At 35.2% G+C, this 12,798-nt stretch overlaps 1 protein-coding gene across 4 annotated transcripts in view; it reads left to right on the forward strand.

Annotated features, from left to right (window-relative positions):
- PHKB (phosphorylase kinase regulatory subunit beta) overlaps positions 1 to 12,798 on the forward strand; it is a 245,632-nt gene that overhangs the window by 61,360 nt on the left and 171,474 nt on the right. For all 4 annotated transcript variants that reach the window (XM_075537116.1, XM_075537118.1, XM_075537114.1 and 1 more), the window contains 3 exons: positions 2,210 to 2,299; positions 3,462 to 3,600; positions 10,550 to 10,649. In XM_075537116.1, coding sequence (XP_075393231.1) covers positions 2,210 to 2,299; positions 3,462 to 3,600; positions 10,550 to 10,649 — 329 coding nt within the window. The remainder of the gene's footprint in view (positions 1 to 2,209; positions 2,300 to 3,461; positions 3,601 to 10,549; positions 10,650 to 12,798) is intronic.

Below are 12,798 nucleotides of genomic sequence, written 5' to 3' on the forward strand. Positions count from 1 at the left end.
TCTGTGTCCATTTTGTGATAAATTATTATTGTGTACTCATGCTTTTGAGTAGTATGGTCTGCTAACATCTGGTATTTATTTTTATGGCTGAAAAATAAGATTAATGTCTGTGCTTGTAGTCAAATATAATAAAGCAAGAGTATTATCTGCCAAAGGGACCCTGGTTGCATAGTAGCTACATGTTGGTTTACAAGGTCTGCAGTTTGAAACTGCTGACTCCTCCACTGGGGCAAGATGAGGATTTCCCTTAAACAGTGACATTCTCAGAAACCAAAAGGCAGTTCCTCCCTGTCCTATAGGGTCACTCTGAGTTGTAATTGACTTGATGGCAGTGAGGTTTTTTGTCCAGGAGAGTGGAAGCTTAAGAATTTCAGTGTGAAAAGAAGGAAACTGTTGGTTATTGGTAGAGTGCGTGGCTTTGGCTATATCAGCAGCATCTTTTTCCTTGAAGTTTTCAAGTGTGACTATTTGACAGGATTGTGCGATGAAGCAGCAAGGTTTGACTTGCTGTGCATGGAAGTAGTTCTTTTTCTCAAAGGAGCTGATATTACTGAGCTAGAAACTTCTACATGACATTAGTGGATATACATATGTATCATGTATATATTCATATACATGTATATTTATGTGTATATTATCTTGCTAATTGGACACTTTGGACCTAATTACTATCCAACAGTTGGGAACCCTACCATGTACTATAGGTAACCAGGACTGTAGACTGTCCTTTTGAGGTGTATAGTACCCTTCATGGGCCACACCAGAATACTCCAATTTAGAAACCACACTAAGTGAGCTGAACTTTACCTTAAACTCACCTGTAGCAGAGTTAAGGAACTGAAATAGTCTCTTGGACTTAAAGCTGAAATGCCCTAGTGTGAGAAGAAGCAAATGACTGCTATCCCAAGGTTATAGAGTTGAAGGTTATTGGACTTTGGTTTGGATCTCTTGCTTTGAGGGTGTGCAGTGATAGGTGTCTTGGAACTACCATAGATATGCTACTTTCAAGCTCTCTCTGCTTTGTTGTGACATGTCTTCGTCTAGCAGGCATGGTTCTGCCTTTGTGAATGGGCTTATTGAAACTTTTATTCTGATTGCTTGTGTAAGTAGTGTCCAGTCACTTGAGTTTTTATCTGTACAGGTCAAAATCCATGTATTCTGGTCCAAGGAGCTGTCTTACACATGTATACATTTCTTTTTCTAAACAGAATTTGAGGTGCTATAACCTGGCCTAAATCAATGACACTGCCAATAGAATTATATTATGCCCTATGGGGATGATTTACAATGTTCCCTAATAAAAGAAAAATGATCTCTCTAAAGTGGACCCGGGACACATAAAACCCACAAGTGCATGAATGGATTTTGAGGTTGCACTTAATCGTAGCCCTAAACAAAGAACAATTAGTTTTTATGACATGGCCCTACTTGATAATTGTCTTCATGAAGAGATCACTGAAGATATGGTTGATATAGCAAAGTGTGGTGAGGGAATCAAATTGTGCCTAGCTATCTGAAAGAATGCCTTCTTGGGTCTTAAAAGCTTGTTGTAAATCAGGCAGCCATCTAAGTGAGGTAACACCTAAGTCCACACAGAAGAAATATACTAGCCTCTGTGTTGTAAGGATCACAAATAATGAAATCCCAGACTGGAGGAGGGAAGAGTTTAGAGATTAAATTTGAGCACCCAGTTTGCAGAAGGCTATGGATGACAGTGAAAGCCCGAAACCCATTTCCAGGGTCTCCCGTTGGATTAAGCCTCCAATGAGTCACCTCTGACCATTTACCAGGGTTTTTCTTAATTTTATTTTGTTATTGTTATTTTGTTTTGGTTGAGCTTCTGCTTTTTGTTTTTGTGTGCTTTTCTTTATGTGATGTCCAGGATAGGTAAATCTATTGAGACAGTAACTTGTTTAGTTGTGGTTGATTGTAAATGGAGAGTTAATAATAAAGAGTACAAGAAAAAATGGCATGTTCTTAAATTGATTGTGGTAATCATTGCACAACTCTTTAATATGTTTAAACTTTTGAATTGTATGATATATAAATTATACGTCAATAAAACTATTAACATAAAAATTATCAACAGTGAAATAGGGTAATTCACATATAAAAATTAAAGCATTGCTAGAGAGTTATTATTTATTTCAAAGTTTTTTCTCTCTAGGTAGAAAAGACTGAATTTAATGAGCTTTCATTTTTCTTTTAGGCTCAGTATATGAACCTCTTAAAAGTATTAATCTTCCAAGACCTGATAATGAAACTCTGTGGGATAAATTGGATCATTATTACAGAATTGGTAAGCAAAACCTGAGCAAAACATGATGTAATTATAATTGGTATTTATTCTGCCCAATTTATATTACATATTTTATATGGATGGTGTTTTTCAATCGTTTCCATGTTATGAAATAGTTTCTGTGCTTAGGTAGCTCTATATTATTCTTTCACATTGACAAAAAATCAAAACAAAACAAAAAACAAATTGACTTCTATGGATGGGATTCCAAGTCTTAGCAGCCCTTTACGTCAGAGTAGATTTGCTCCATGGTGTCTCTAAGGCTGTAAAGCTCTATGGAAGCAGACTTCTTGGTTCAAAGTGCTGACCTTTAAATTGGCAGCTGAGCAGTTTGATTCCAGGACTAGAAAAGAAACCCAAGTCATATGTGACTGGTATAATTTTTAAAAGGTCATCGGTATCTTCTATGAACTTTTAGCTTTTCCTAAACATTACAAGATCTGAAAACAAAGATTTTGTATAAATATTCCTTGCTCAAAATAGTGAAAGACCCGGCACAAGCTAGATTGACACAGTAGTTGTAACATGAGGCTTAAGCATAACAATTGTGAGAATGGGCCAGAACCAAATATTATTTCACTCTGGTGCATATAGTGTTGCTGAGTTAGAGCCTAATGATGGCATCTAATAAGAACAACAACAAAGACAGTTCTATGATTTGCTGGTTATTATATATCCTCCAGCCAAGTTATTTGCTTATCCTTTTAAATCCTAATTTACTTTTCACCTAGCAGTGGATTGGCTTAGAAATTAGCAAATGTACAGTATTCTTAACTGGATTTGTCTTAGGCTCTTTATTCAATGGATTTATTGAAAATATTACTTGCTTTGATTTTTTCCTTGTACCTGGTATTATCTTTATAAAGTCTAATATTATATGTTAATGTTAACTATAGTATACGAAAGGCTTCTTAAGTGCTAATTAGTTGAATGTCTTCCTCAGAATATCAGATCTCTATATAGGGTGGATTCTTACTTAAATTGAAGGAACTTACATGAAGTTGTGTCTACATTTGTAAATGACTATCTGGAAGTTCAGTAAACAGCAACAAAATTGTTCAAAATAAGATGAGAAAACCAGAGTATTGGAACATTAAATCAAAGGCTATGGAAGTTTATAAAATTCTTCCTCTCCCCCCACCCCCTCTGTTTTTAATTGCAGTTAAGTCAACATTGTTGCTATATCAAAGTCCAACCACAGGTCTTTTTCCCACTAAAACATTTGGAAATGATCAGAAGGCTAAGATCCAGGACAGCCTGTACTGCGCTGCTGGGACCTGGGCTTTGGCTCTTGCATACAGGTAAGCTGGTCTGTGCTCTACTGGTAACATAATTAATTAGGAAAGGGCTTGTGGGTCCAATCCAAATTGGACATCTGCCATTTGGCCTTTTTGTTGACTATTTATGAATTTCTTTTGCTCACATCGTTGAGATGACTTCCTGTTCTGGATTCTATGACTTAGTTAATATTTTGCATCTTAGGTCTCAAAATCAGCACTACTATCAAACAGATTGAATCTCTCATTTTCTTTGAATTGATTAATTTCAGTTATAGAGGGAATCATGTTGACTTGTTTTTATAGATGACAAACTGGAACCCAGAGTAGCTAACAGTTTTTTATTTGTTTTCTTAAGTTTAGTATTTTACCCTCTAAAGGGTAAAGTAATTATTTAACAAAGGGAAACATACAATCCTTTTACCATACAGTAAATAGTTGTAATAGAACAAACCAATCCATGCGTGGGTTTATTCCAAACAAGTATGCTTAAATATGTCACTCATTAGTAGATGGGTACAGAAAAGATCTTTAGTAATACAATTGCACATCTGATTTGAGTTTCAGCAAATGATCCAACAAAGTTATATGATATGTGGATTGAATCCCATCTTTTAAAAACAAAAGTGGCTTCCAAGGAGATCTGTTGGACCAGTTAAAATTCAAGTTCAGCTCAGAAAATTATGGCTACTGCCTTTTGAATGTTCCATGGGAGATAATCTTGATAGCTTTTCTTGAAAGATGATCATGGGGAACTTAGTGTGAAGATATTTAAGACAATCAAAAACTGCTTGTTGAGAAAATGTCCAGGAAAGATGTCCAAGGAATTTTTTCCATCACATTTATTCCATAACAATAATGTACTTGCTCATTCTTCAATTTTATAAACTACACCTAACTTCAACCACCCTACAACTCGATCTTGTCCTTTATATATATATTTGCTCTCTGTAGTCAAAGACCATTGAAAAGGAACATGATTTGAACCCTTTTAGAATGCCCAAACTGCCTTTTTTATATAGTGTAAATCAATGAGCACAGAATTCTTTGAAGAAAGGTGAGAGAAATAAAAACACCACTTTCAGAAGTGTATAGAATTTTCTAGAGAAATATGTTGAGAAATAATAACTTAATCTTTTGATCATTTTTATATCATTTTATTAGGGGCTCATACAACTTATCACAATCCATACATACTTCAATTGTGTAAAGTACATTTGTATATTTTATTGCCCTCGTCATTCTCAATCTATTTGCTCTACACCTAAGCCCCTGGTATCAGCTCCTCATTTTTCCCCTCCCTTCCCGCTCCCCTCTCTAGTCATTTTTTAATAAAAGTTACTACAATTTTGTAAGAATACCTTTTTATTTACTTTCATATCTATCAAGGAGAATTCAGAAAATTCCTGGTAAACATCCATTATCTTTTAGTGGTAAACGCCTGATAGATAGTAAGAAGTAATTGACTTTATTATTATTAAGATTAGGTATCTGAGTAATAATTTTTCTGATGGTGATAAAATACACATTTATGTACTTTGTATCTAAAAGTTTTATCTTCTACATGAACGTAGTTTTGTGATGTCTTGTATTTAAAAAAAAAATCATAGTAGAACTACCAACTAAGAAGATTCTATTTGAATGCAGATCTGTATCTGTGTTATATATCAAGCAATTAAATTATTTTTGTGAGTGTGATTTTGTGACTTTTCTCTGCTTCTAGAGTGTACCTCCAGCATCACTAGTGCCACTGTATATGGTTTATGGTCTTTAATGTGATGCTAACTGTTCACATTGCAGATATTTAACATCGCATGTCATAAAATAAGTAGGCCTGTGTATCTTAAAGTATAGTTAAAGTAACACCTTTATATAGAATTCTGGATTGACAGAACTATTTTGCCCCTTCTGAACACTTAAATGTGTAATTTATTTTCTGTCCTGGCCTTTTTCTATGAACAATCAGCTATCTTTGGATCATTTTTTTCTATTATTAATATTTTATACAAATAACACACATAGGTTCTGTGCAGACTTTACAGCCCCTCATGTTTTCGACATACACTATGAATGTACTTACTGTTTATGTGGACATGTTATATGTATGATAATGTGGGATCCCCTTTTGTTCTGATGCTTTCAAGATTGTCTCTTTATGCTTTAATTTCAGTATTTTGTTATAAGCATGCCAAATGCTTGATATGACCAGAGAGGGTTATTATTTATTTTTTATCTTACAGTAAAGTTTTAATATATTAAAAAAACACTTTTTTTTTGTTGTTCCACCAGTTATATAATTTCTCTTAATCCGGCTTTAAGTGCATGTGGTTTTTTCCCCCTGCTACTTGCAGCATTTATATCTATCCATCACCCTTTTAATTTCAATCATTTTTTTATTTCCTAGAATTTCTATTGCTGATGTAATTTCCAGTTGTCTGTTGACATTGCTTTTGAATCTATTCATTAAGATTATATTTTTCTATTCTTTGTCCATGTTTTCCTATAATGGTTCAAACATATTTATAGCAGTTGATATATGTATGTAGACTAAACTCAACATCTCAACAATTTCAAAGTCAGTTTTTATTGGCATTTTGGGACCTGAAAATCATATTTCTTTGCATATCCTTGACCTTTTGAATGATTCATAATTAAAGAGATAGTGGATTTATAATTTTTCTATAAAGCATGTTCATTTTGATTCCAGTAGGTAGACTGATCACTTTGAACTTGTATATACTTAAGTTTTCCATTTTGTTAATGACGCTCTTTGAAAACCTGAGGTATTTCGTAAGCCCTCTTAAGTTGACACAACAGAATTTCAAACTGTTTCCTCTGTAGATCTTGTAAAAATCTTAGTTTTGGCTTAACTAAGGTATGAACTAGATTCCTTCCAGTGACCTAGCTGTTGGCTAAAGGTTAACAAAATATTAGTGAAGCCTATAATTTTATTCTGCCTAAACTTAAACTTTAGACATCACTAGCATTTTTGTCTCCTATCTCTGGGCTGCTTGAACATCATAATAGGTTCTCCCGAAACCTCTGGTATGCATGCCTTGTTTAAAACTTGCTAGCCTTTCAAAAACACTTGCAGTGATTCTCTCTCTCTAATTTCCTCGCCCAGGATTCTGATTTCTTTTTACAACTGGAGGCAAGCAACCTCGTTCATCTAATGTTATGACTATCTCAATAGCATCTAGTTTTTGTTTTTAACCAGGAGCCTAAATACAATGTATCATTTTTTATTTACACTTTGAAATTGTATAATTATTTACAGGGAAAAATATTAATTTTAGACGGCTAGTCTTATGGTGATTTTATTTTTATTTTTTAAAAATCATTTTCTTGAGAGCTCTTACAGTGTGCTTATCACAATCCGTACATCAATTATATCAGGAATATTTGTACATATGTTGCTATCAATCCTTTCTAGATAGTTACTTTCTGCGAAGCCCTTGGCATCAGCTCCTCCTTTTTTTTTTCTTCAAATTTTATACATCATAATTTGTCTTGATATATATTTAAATCTAATTTTAGCCTTCACATATATATTCCTCATTATTACCTTATATTTGAATTATTACAACTAACCACAACTGGTTTTTAATATATAATTTTTTCCAATCTGTTCTCTTTCTTGATCCAGGGTGGGTGGTTTTCTTCAAAGATTACCATTTATCTAGGCCTCTATATTTCAACAGTACTGCTCTGTCTTTAGCTGCCTTGATCATAGGCCTTATCAGTGATCATTTTACTGATTACTTTGTTCTTTTCAGGAGTGTAAATTTCTTAATGGCAAATAATGGGTTTGTTTTTCCCACTGTCCTTTCCCTAGGACCAGGTAGTGTTACTGCATATAGGAGGCAAACAGTTCATAAATAGATAGGCAAATATTTTGTGTGTAGGTATTTTTAATAGTTATAAAAGTTCAAAATACATGTTTTTAGCTAGCGATCAGATTTTAAAGGTGGTTGCATGAGGAAATGATTTCACTCAACTTTTCTGTATGAACAGCCTCATAATGAATGACCTTTCCTTTCCCCCCCTTTTTAAAAATCATATTTTTGGTTGCTCTTATAGATAACAGTCTAGAATTCAATTAGATCCAGCATAATTGTACAATTGCTGCCACCATCCTCTTCTTTTTTTTCTTTTATGATAATTATGTTTGTTTTTAATAGTAGCAAACAGTACTTCACGCCAGGGACAGTTCTGCAGGCTTCATTTCCACTCATTCTCACAACTCTCTGGCAGTTTATTGACCTATAGTTTATGTGCCATACAATCCAGTTGTTTTAGTAGCTTACCGCAGGTCATGCAAGCATCAGTAATGCTTGCTCCCATTGTTATTAGTGCCCCACTGCTCCTCAACCTCCTCGGCCATAACCCTGAGAAATGATCCATTGACTATCGGTCAATGGAGAGTCACCGTCAGGGATTCCACGCAGGAACCCTGGTGGTATAGTGGGTTGTGGTTTATGACCACCAGCTGCTCTGCAAGAGAAAGATGAAGCTTTCTACTCCTGTAAAGAGTTACAGTCTAGGAAACCCACACAGGCAGTTCCACCCTGTCCTACAAGGTTGCCGTGAGTCAGAATGGACTCGATGGCAGTGAGTTTGGTTTAGTTTGACTTTCATGTAAAGATAATCATACAGAATAAACAAGCCTAATGACAGCAACATAGCACATGGGAATCCTCAGTTCAAAAGAAAGCAGAAAATAATAAAAACTGGAACCGTTTTTAAAAAAAAAGTCAAAAGGGAACACAGATGGAAAGATGTTGAATGTTAACCTCACTCTATCTGTAGTAATCTACTTTCCAATGCACTCTGTCTGAAGACAAGACTATTTGTATCCCTGGTCAGCAGACTGAGGGCATTCAATAGAGGCTGAATCCATGTGGGGGCTCAAATGGGAACCTTGAAAGGCCCCTGTGGGCTCAGGGTTTTCCTACTTCGGGCCACCATTCTTTCAAAACGTTTTCTTTCTTCTTGCCCTCTTTGATAACAGCTCCCTGTTCTCCCTCTATCCCTCCCTCACCCTACCCACCAAGAACTCTTGTTGTTATATTAAATATGATTATTGTTATTCCTTTTTTTACCCGCATCTTACTCGTTTCCATCAATGGGGGGGCATATAGTCATCATTGCTATGAATTCCCTGTTCCCCCCTTTCCCTCCCTCGGTTTCTGTACCCTCAGAGAATCATTACTCCTGTTATTATTTGTGAAGGATTTATCTATCTTGGATTTTATGTGTCGAACGATCTTAATTATACAAATAACCTATATCGGTCTAACAGGATTAATGAGGTACAGCCAGGAACATAATATTAGGGGGAGGAAATATTAAAAAACTAGAGGATAGTGATGTGCTTCAACAGTGCTTTACTGCACCCTGGATATATCATCCCTTCCATGTGGCCCTTGTGTGCGGGACTGTCCAGTTATCTTACAGGTGGTTTTTGGGTCTCCACTTTGCCTGTGCTCCTTCCCGTCAATTTGGTTGCTGTTTTCAAACTTCTGATGCCTATTCCTGTTGACACCTCGTACTCATGCAGGCTTTCTTTTCACTGTTGGCTCAAAGACGTCTTGAGCACGTCTGTGTGGTGTTACACTATGCAGTGGTCTCATGTTTGTACTCTGTTGATCTGCCCAAAGTAAGTTGGAAAGGTATTTTTATAGTGCTGTTTTTTTTTAAATGTACACCTCTGGATGATTTCACCTAGATGCCATCTTGACTAATCCCCCAATCCTGCGTTTTCTAAGAATATTTTTTTCTTTGGTGTCCCATCATTGTTTTTCTCTTTTATGTAATGAGACAAGTAAATTGACTAAAAAGAACAGCTTAGTAATCTGCACTATGAAACATAACCTGTTTAACACTGTTGGAATAGTCAAAACAGTCAAAATTGGTTGCCCATAACAACATATTCTCAAAATCCTCCTTTCTCAGAACCTAGACTCATACACCCTCCACCCCCGCCACCCATGAATGTAAACTTGTGCTTTGAAGCCTGAGACACTTAAATTCTGATACTTCAACACACAACTAGCTCATTCTTTATAGACAAGTTATCTCCTGTCAGCTCCAGTTTCTTCAGCAAGGGGAAAAAAAAGATTATTATAACAATTGAAACTGATAGCATGAGGGGACTTCAAAATGTTTATGGAATTAAAAGATAATATAATTTCTACCATGAACCTTTTGAAGCTCCCTTGTATATGTGAATGAATGATCAGAGTACCTGACATCAATAAAAGGTTCTTGGTAACAATCTTATATCAGCAACAGCATTAATAAATAATAACAAAAAGAACAAAAACAATAACTTGCTTTTATTACAAACAAAGTCTTCCATTACAGAGGATGAAGTCATTAATACTTGTCTCATACATTTATCCCCCTCAAAGATCTATACCTTATAGTTTTAAGCAGATAACTAATTTCTGGATATCTTTAAATTGAAGGCAACTGACTGAACTAAAGTGCCACCCTAGTTGCATTAATTCTATGGCTGAGAAGGGTGCCCTTTTAACCTGATCTTCCTTGAATTCTTGTAGCCATTAAGTAGCCCAAAGGAATTGATATTTAAAATTATCTCAGCTCTGTAACAGTGAATTAAAAAAAAATTGGTAGATTTTCCATGATAGAAATCTCTCCTTTAAAGTTCCATATTAAAAATATATCATCCAAGTTCTAACATATTGTATGTTATTTTTAAAGTTATTGACTTACTTCTTTAGAAGAATTGACCTTTGGATGAGAAATCCGAACAAGTTTAATCGTGGGACTTCTTTTCCTTGCAATATAGTTCTACGTCTGCTCTGAACATGGAGTTTCACTATGACAGAATTAGTAGACATCAGTAGAAACAGGATTAGCCAGAGACTTAAATACTTAATTATCTAATGTTCTGCTTCCTTTTCAAATGCATTTCCAATTTGTTTCATGACTTATCTCTGTCACCCAGGCGCATTGATGATGACAAAGGAAGGACGCATGAACTGGAGCATTCAGCTATAAAGTGTATGAGAGGAATTCTCTACTGCTATATGCGCCAGGCTGATAAGGTAACTACACTGCCATGTGGGCTGGGATTCTAACCATGATTCTGAAGGATTGCTTTAACTAACAGCAATAGCATATTTGAAGAAGAATGTATTTTTAAAAGGTAAGGCCACATCTTAAGGCAGTCTAGAAAAGTTAAAACAGCCTGCTTTCTCAACCTAGGCATCTAAAATCCTGGAATTGAATCACCGTAATGTAAAGTTGCTTAAGAATTACTATGTCCATTTGAGCTTGTGTTTTTCATGCTGATTCTTTGATAAACATCTACTTTCTTGGGAGTCACATAAAAATCTCAAATTGTAAACAATATTATAATTATTTGGGGAAATTCTTACCTAAAATTACTTTTAGACATATTAATTGCTTTGACTACTGTGAAATTTGCTTTAAAAATACAGTCACGTGCTATATGATGTCTGCTTGGGCAGTGCCTGACAGCAGCATACATGTCCATAGTCCCATAGTTATAATACAATGGAAGAGTGTGATGTAGCCAACACAGCACCATTCCACATGGAACACATATCTCATGCCACTTTAAAAAGTGATTTTGTTTCCAGGTGTATGATAATGCAATACATGTATAACCTATAATGTATATGACTTGAAGTCTTAATGAATTTTATTGACCTATCTAATAAGGTGTACTGAGCTTTCCATCTAATAAGTTTACTGATAACTGTGTGTGTGTGCTTTGTTTCATAGGCAGCAGCATTCAGTCTTATGTATCAAATATCTCTTGATTATTGTCACATTATTTCTGTTTAATTTTCTTTTGAACATACTGCCATGCATTGTATTGCTGCTCCCAAACAGAAAGAAGCACTGCTCGTAGTAGCAGCAGCAAGAAGCAAAGAAATAATTAATTTCTTTGTGAAATGAAGATTATTAAACAGCACACAAAGGTGGAAAATTTGAATGCTCTTGTAACCCATTTAGGCATGATAAACTTTAAAACCATTTTGATCTTCAAAAAAGAAAAAAATTCACTGAACAATTAAAGGATAGGCTCTACTGAAAGTTACAAGGTGAATGAAAATGCAAGAAAGGCCAGGATCAGAAATGAATAAATTACTGGTGATGTGGATTGAGCACCAAACACAGAAGCAAATCCCACTAAGCATGTTAATAGTCACTGCTAAGGCAGAAAACTTACTCTAGATCAGTGGTTCTCAACCTGTTTGTCATGACCCCTTTGGGGGTCTAACAACCTTTTCACAGGGCTTGTCTGATTCACAGTAGCAAGGTTTCAGTTATAAAGTAGGAACGAAAACAATTTTATGGTTGTGGGGTCACCACACCACGAGGAACTACTAAAGGGTTGTCGCATTAGGAAGGTTGAGAACCACTGCTCTAGATGTTTAAAGCAGAAGCAAGACAGACTTCATTGTGCTGTTTACATAACATCTAAATCACATAGACTACAGAAATTATCATGGAATTAATTGTTTATGTTTAAAAAAGCCAAGATTTACAGACTTATAAAACATTAAATAAAAAACAACACTGGGTAATCATGAAAATGAAATAAAACAATATAATAACATTTTATACTGTAAAGCCAATAAATATACATATGGCATTGTTTCCTACTTTCCTACATTTCTGTTCACCTATTACTAGTTTGTTGAGTTGGTTCCAACTCGCAGTAACACTGTATATGGCAAAATGAAAAACTGCCCAGTCTTTCGCTATCCTAATGATTGTCAAAATTTCAGACTCCGAGAAAGAAAGTAAGCTCTCAAATAAACCACATGGTTTGTATAAATTGTTAAGGACAGGAGTTACTCTTACAAGGGAATAGTCAAGAACCCATTCCAAAATCCAGGTTAACGTATGCCAGTCTAGGGCCAGTCTTACTCAGACCTTTCTAAATATGTCAGTCTCAAGCCTTCTATGTTAACTCTCTGCTGCACAATAATCATATACTAATTTTCTGCTATCGAGGGTGTTACTAGTTATGTTATTTTGGACACATTTGATAACTTCTGTGTCATTCTTTAAAATACTGTGATTAGGAGCACTTTCCAGTGCAGAAGGCACCTAGCACATTTCTTGCTACTGGTTCATTTTTTCAGTGGGAAGGTTTTTGTCTTTTCTCTGTTGATTGTAATGCTGGTTGTTGATTTTCGTATCTGGCTTGTATTTTGT

This window comes from Tenrec ecaudatus, chromosome 18 (assembly GCF_050624435.1).
Source record: "Tenrec ecaudatus isolate mTenEca1 chromosome 18, mTenEca1.hap1, whole genome shotgun sequence".
Taxonomy (NCBI): Eukaryota; Metazoa; Chordata; class Mammalia; order Afrosoricida; family Tenrecidae; genus Tenrec; species Tenrec ecaudatus.